The 6,925-nt window shown below is 46.6% G+C and overlaps 1 protein-coding gene across 3 annotated transcripts in view; it reads right to left on the minus strand.

Annotated features, from left to right (window-relative positions):
- Positions 1 to 1,040: 1,040 nt before the first annotated feature.
- The window catches only part of RFX5 (regulatory factor X5), a 9,207-nt gene continuing 3,322 nt past the window's right edge, over positions 1,041 to 6,925 (minus strand). For all 3 annotated transcript variants that reach the window (XM_039841585.1, XM_039841587.1, XM_039841586.1), the window contains exons 9-10: positions 6,667 to 6,764; positions 1,041 to 6,544 (exon numbers count right to left, since the gene is read on the minus strand). In XM_039841585.1, coding sequence (XP_039697519.1) covers positions 5,567 to 6,544; positions 6,667 to 6,764 — 1,076 coding nt within the window. In that variant the 3' untranslated portion in view covers positions 1,041 to 5,566. The remainder of the gene's footprint in view (positions 6,545 to 6,666; positions 6,765 to 6,925) is intronic.

Genomic DNA, 6,925 nt, shown 5'->3' on the forward strand with positions numbered 1-6,925 from the left:
AGTGTTCCATGTTTGTAGCTCTAATAGCTCATACGTGTAAATCTCTTTGCATCTGTCTGACTTCTGAAGTTTGTGTTTTGTGGTTTTTGCTTACCCTCTGTTTCTATGGGTCTCCAAACTCCTCTAGTTTGAACTCCTCAAGGCGGGAAAGGATTCATCTTTATATTCTAGCTGTATCCTTAGTTTCTGCCACAGGAAAATTTTTGTTGATATAGCACCAGGAAAGTACTAACAGGGTCAGGTAATGTCATTATCTTATTTAAATTTCATCAAATTAGAGAAAGAAGTTGGCTTATTCATCAAAATCTGGTAAAACTAGAGGACCCAGGTCAGAACACAGCTCCAATTATATTTTAAACACTCCTGTGGTTAAAGAAATTATAAAGACTTTTGTTCCTGAACCATATTATGGTTTTTGGTTTGTTTGTTTTTTTTTTGAGACTCATTACTAATGAGCCCTACTGTGTATAAATACAAACATTACCTCATTTATTCCTCATTAAAACCCTTTGGACGAGATTTTATCCCTGTTATGGAGACTGAGCTTCAGAATGGTTGTCATTTTCTTCCCACAATAATTTTATATCATGACCACTGACGTCTCCTCTAAGTTTCATGAAACAATGCTCACCCTTACTGTGTGCAATGCACTGGTATTTTCTATTCTATTTTATCTCACTTTTAAAAAAGTTTTGCTTCCTGGTAAACCAGTTTCACAACCCACTAATGGGTTGCAATCTACCGTTTTAAAAAACTGGACTAAATGAAGTTCAAAATCATATGGAAGGCGGTAAAGCTCAGATTTGAACGAAATTCATGTTCTTTCCAGTAAACAGATGCCTCCTCATGAATATTTAAGAAATACTACGTTATATATGTTATGCTTAGCTTTATCTCAGGATGGAGCCAGCAAAGGAGGAGACCTACTAGGAATTGAAACGTGAGACAAAACAAATATGCAAGAACACTAATTCTCCCATTTAGTATGTGAGTGAATGTGGCATTTGATTTCTAAAGAACGTTGATTTTATCCACAAAAATAAGCAACAAATTCATTTATTTGGGGTCATAGATTAAACATATAGAGTGTGTCTTGGCTTGATAGCAAAATATTTCAAACTTTAGTAAATTATAAATTATCTTTAACTTCATTTGCAAGAGGGCTAGAAGGAAAGACGACACTGAGGGACAGGGTGTCGGGGAGAGAATACGGAGCGGCAGAGAAGCAGCGGTGGTCCCCCAAATCCGACTTTAGCCCTTCATCTAACGAACTAAAGGTTGCCTGAACTACGAATCATGTTTCATGTTAGATTTTAAAAATACAGTTTTCAAAATAGACTAAAAACTCTGTAACAATCATGTAAATCTCAAAATCATCCAGCGCCCTAGTCTCCCAAAGTGACTGGACACGTCCCCACGTCCAGTCACGTTGAGGACCCTATTTCCTTGGATGCTACTATCTATCCTATCACCAGTGGCTTATTTTTCCATACGCCTGTCACCTCTAATGTGTCAGCAGCTGGTCTAGTCCCTCATCTCCCCCTGCATAGATAATGCCAACAGCGCCTGGCCGGTTCCCTTTGATTCCAGTTCCTCTGTCCTTTACTGCAAACTTTATACCTTTCGTTCAGTCAACAGGTAACTGTGATGGTGTGTGTTCTTCTAGTTTATTTCTCACGATTGTCGATACACGTCCCTTCACCTTGACAGGTCTCTTTCCTGGGTTGTACTGCCATACCTATCTATATTCACTCACATCCCATATCCTCAAACCCCCACTTCCCCTGGAATACCCTCCTCTTTTTCACCTGAGGTCTACTTACCTTTAAGGCTTAACTCAAGCCTAGCTTTTCCATGAAGCCTTCCCAGACTACTCAGCCTGAGGCGCTCTCTCTGAATTTACATTCAGCTCTTATGCAGTAGAATGAGTACCAATGATTTAACTCTTTTTACCATGTGTTATGTTGTTCCGTTCTTGCTTTCTGAGTTAGACCTGCCCAGCTGACTCCTACTCACCTCTCCTGGGAAGTCATCCCTGATTTCTGTCTGAGCCACGTGCTCTTCTGGGCTCGCACAGCTCTCGTGCCTACTGCTAACGTACCTCAAATCGTGCTGGAATCCTTACCGACTTGAAGGTACGGCCTAAGTCAACTAGCTTCTAACAAGTGCCTAGCACTTAAAAAAAAAAACAAGAAGGAAAATATCAAAACCACAGTAATGGATTGCTACTTCTGACACCATGGATAAGAGAAAGGGCTCTCCCATTAAAATACAACTAGATCCTGGACAAATTACAGCAAGCTTGATATTTAGCACGTCGCTGGGCTTGCTAGAAAGGGAAGTCACCACAGGAAGAAAAAGTAACATTAAGTCGAGACCTATATGAAGGATAGACCAACATGCAGTAGGAAAAGCAGGTTTGCCCTGGGGACCAATGTCAATGTCAGTCTCATGAACAGAGCTGAACCTTGGGTCTCGCCAGGAAGAGAAGGAAACCTGGGACCCCTGCTTTCAACCAGGACTCCTGATGAGGCTAATGCAGCCCCAGGTCAAGAGGGCCTGTGGCTCTGGGCAGAAGCAAATGCAAATCCTCTGGAGGAAGCTATTCTCAATTTCGGCCCTCTGGATTCCCAGGGATTACGTTGAACAAAATATGAGTTCAGAACCCCAGAAGACAAAATATGTAAGAAACAAGCTACCTTGGCAAAACAACAAAACAGATTTGGACACGCAAGGTAAGTTACAGAATATTAAATAACAATCCAACACATTTCAAAGAACTGGTATCATAGAGACCACATTCTCTGAGCACGAACGGTTAAGCTGGAAATATAAAATGTAAATTTTTCCATATCCAGACATTTGGAAATTTAGAAAACTTTTCTGAATATTTCACGAATCAAAAAAGTCACAAGGGTAATTTAAATATTCTTAGAACTAAATAATAACGGAAATACTTTACAACAGAAAAACTTGGGTAGAGAAGCAGGTCCTTAAAATAGGCGGAAAAAAGACAGCTTGAATATTAATTAGATAAGTGTCAAAACTGAAATGTTATAAAAGAACACAAATTAAATCTAAAGAAACCAGAAGAAAAATACTATAGATAAGATCCATAATCAATGAAATGGAAAACAAATACATAAAGATGATCAACAAAGCCCAAAGTAGTTACTAAAGACAGGCAAGTAAAATGACAAATTTCTAGTACAAATGATCAAGGGGGAAAAAAACCCAAGTCAAAGCAGAAATGAAAAGGACATGACTATCCAGGGCAGAGGCAAAAAAGAACATAGAAGAAATTTCATTTTTAAAAAAGGACATAAAATGCACAAAATCCTAGGGAAACACTTTACCGAAGTTGACTCAAGAAGAAATAGAAAGCCCACATAGCCTATAATTATTTAAAAAGTTGAATCAATAGTTAAAATTTTTCCCACAAAGAAATATCAGGCTGAGACAGCTCAATGGGGGAGTTTCACCGAACTTTCAAGGGACGGTTCATTTCAATCTGATGTAAATTCTCTCAGAGAATAAGACAGGAGGGAACAGTTCCCAACTCAGAGGGTGTACAGATCAAAAGAACCATCTCAGAAGACTTTTTAGAAATCTTACTGAAAACAAAGGCACTAACATGTATGGCATAGCAGCATTGTTTGTAATAGCGAAAAACTGGAAACAACCCAAAGTCCATTGATAGGTGAATGGATAAAAACTTGTGGTTTGCACGCTTGGTGGACTGTCACATAGACGAACATGAATGAGTCATAGCTATCTACGACATAGACGAACCTTAGAAATAACGGTACATCAAAGAGAGCGAACTACATGATACTATTAAAAACTTTTTGTAAAGCTAAAAAGCAAAACGGAACAATAGATTTTTAAGGGTATATCCATGTACGGTTATATACATAGGAGATAATTAATAAAGACAAAATTAGGGGAGGTAGTTGCCTCTAGGGAGAGGCAGGGGATAAGATAGGGGAGGAACACAAGAAAGTCGATGGTTTTTCTAATGTTTTAATGGATACGTTGGGTGATGGGTCATAGGTAGTCATTTAATTATTAGGCTTCATAACTTATTCATGTTAAATATATTCTTTATAGATATCGAACATTACATTTTATACTTTTTAAAACTCTGCTGTGGCGGAACGAAATGAACAAGTTAAGTCTCCCTGAAAGCAAATCTGTGTTTCTGGGGAAGAGCCAAGATTCCCTGACAGAAGCTACCCCTACGCAGAAGCCAAAGTGAGTCCTCAGGAAATGCTGGCCGGCGTCTGCTTTTCCCGAGGGTGCACCTGGAGCGTCTCAAGTCCCTTTCTATGGGTGCACAGAGCCACCTCCTTCCACAGAGCTGACCTACCCCATGATCCTGGCTAGTCCTGACACATGTATGACAAGAGACTGACACCTGGTGGATACAGGATGAATTTAATAAGATGACTAGAAGTTAATCGCTCTGTTTGGTGGAAACGGGCAGTGGGGTGGGAGATGGGGAGGCGGAGATGCGGAGAAATGAAAGCTGAGAGAGAGCAAAGGAAGGGGCTCCATCTCGGAGACAAAGGTGGGGAAAAGGGACCGTCATCTGAGTGAGACTAAAGAGCCAGCCCCTATGGGAGAGTGACTTCCCTCTCGTTTCCTCTGAGAGCAGAAGAAGAGGAGAGAGTGTACGGCTTGTCGTAAGGAGAATGCAGGACTGAGGAGAAAAGCAGGTAAAGCCGAGGCCAACCCAGCAAGCCAAGGCCACGTGTAGTGCATGGTAGTGGCCGGTGTCAGCCGCCTCCCCAGAACATCCTCCCAGTTTCCATTCGGGGATCTCTGTGATTCTAAGGAGGCGGATCCCACCCTTTTTTCCCACAGGTGCAGTCCATGATGTAGAATAAGTAAGTAAATTAGCGTATACCATCCCCCTGGCCACAGGGATTCACTAGGGGTGGACAAGGGACACGGGCTGGCCTCACGAGTGAATGGGGGTTTTTACTGGGAGTCCTGGCACAACGATGCCCTCTGTTTCTGGCTGGGCATAAAAGAGGAAACCTGTAATTCTAGGCATGCTGGCAGCCACAAGCGGCCCAGGCTTATGATCCTACGGAAGGCAGAGCAGCGGGCGGGGTGTGGGGGAGTCAACCCGGTACTTAGAGACACCCAGAGCCACCGATCAGCTTGACCTGGAGCCAGCACGGCCTCTGGACTTTCCAGTTACGTGAGCCATAAATGATTATCTTTAAGCCAGTCCGAATTAAGTTTGCTATGACTTCGAACCAAACGGTCCTTATACATTCATCATACTCCACCCGTCTTCCCACGGGATAGCACGGGGATCTAGGCAAGGTCACTACAGAGTTATGAGTGACTCCAAAGCCAAGGGTATTGAGCTGAAAAGGTGAGAGGCAGGAAGCAGGCACCATGCGAGACAGGGAGCCTCAGCCGTCTCTGCAGAGGAGCGGGAAATCCCTTCGGAAAAGAAGAGCCAGGTGAGAAGCAAGTGCAGAGAAGGGGCTCGACTAGGCCGACAGGTGGAGTCCACGCCTGAATATAAACGCTCTTCCCCACATCCCGATCACGGGGGCGTTGCTCTGGGGTCTCTCCGCTCCTGGGACGAGGAACTTTGAGGCACGTGCCCCTTCGAGTCTTTGTTACCCTGTGCTGCCGTGTCTACCTCTCCCTCTACCGAAAGAACAGCCTCCTTGTGGCTTCTACTGCCCTTTATGACGCTCACTTTCAGTGGGGAAAGAAGCGTCGTATCTTCTCCTCCTTTGGCACAGCGGGAACTGGGGCCCCTTCCTCCCCTAGAAACAGCGCCATCTTCCTGACCTTGAGCAAGTGCCGTCCCCCTCTCTGCCTCTCCCCCTGGCCCTGAACTCTGGGACCCCCCAGCCGGGGCGCTTCCCGCCTCAGAGGCCCATGTCTCCCGCGGGAACCTTGAGGCCTGGGCAGAGTCCACGGCAACGGCTGCCTTGTCAGGGGTGGAATTACTTTCCCTGGTTCCACCCGATTTTTTTCGAGGGCGCCCCCGTTTCCTTTTGGCGTCACTTCCTGTACCCTCTACCTCCTGCTTCGCTGCTTTAGCTGCCGGGTCCTGCCCGTTGGCCTCGCTCCCAGGTACTTCGGCTGTCCTCTTGACACCCCTGTCCTGGGGCCGCGGGCCGCCGCCTACGCCTAGCTCCCTGCTCTCCGGGCCCTGCAGCCCCGCAAGCGGGGCCTGCCCAGGCCCAGGCCCAGACAAAGCGGGAACAGTTGGTAAGATCATATTAATGATGGGCACGGCTGCCTGGGGGCCCCCCGCCCGGCAGGGCAGAGGCAACGTGGCCAATTTCAGAGCGCCCGAAGGCTTGGGGGCCAGGATGGATGGGGAGACGCGGAGGGGCGCGATGAGTGCGCGAGGCGCCCGCGGCAGGAGCGGGGGCAGCCGGGCCACCAGGGCGTTAACCTGCGGGTTGGCGGCTGCCGCGGCGGCCGGGCTCTCGGCCACACTCTTCTTCCGCTCTCCGCGTGCTGGGGGACCAGCCCCCGCCCGGGCTTCCGGCTCCTGAGGAGGCTAAGAAGTAAAGGGAGGGAGGAAACACGGGCCCAGGAGGGGACCCAGGAGGGGACCCACGGACCGGGGTGGATTAAACCCGCGGCCCAGGAGAGCAAGGTCAGGGGCACTGACTTCCTTACCTGGGCTGGTCTCTCTTTCTTCTGGGCTCCGCCCTCCGCGGTCTCGACACCATTTTTGGGCTTCGAGGATCGTTCCCGAGGGGCATGTTCCTCCTCTTCTGCGGAAGGGCCAGAAAAGGGAGTCAGGTGAGGAGGACAGAGAACGGAGAAGAGCAGCCATCTGACTGACTGAATGACTGACTGGTAGGGGCAGGGGAAAAAAGGAGCTCTAAGGCATGTTCTAGAAGGGTCTCTGGGAACAGAAGGCAAATCCAAGAGG

The sequence above is a fragment of the Pteropus medius genome, unplaced genomic scaffold, assembly GCF_902729225.1.
Source record: "Pteropus medius unplaced genomic scaffold, Ma_sr-lr_union100, whole genome shotgun sequence".
Classification (NCBI taxonomy): Eukaryota; Metazoa; Chordata; class Mammalia; order Chiroptera; family Pteropodidae; genus Pteropus; species Pteropus medius.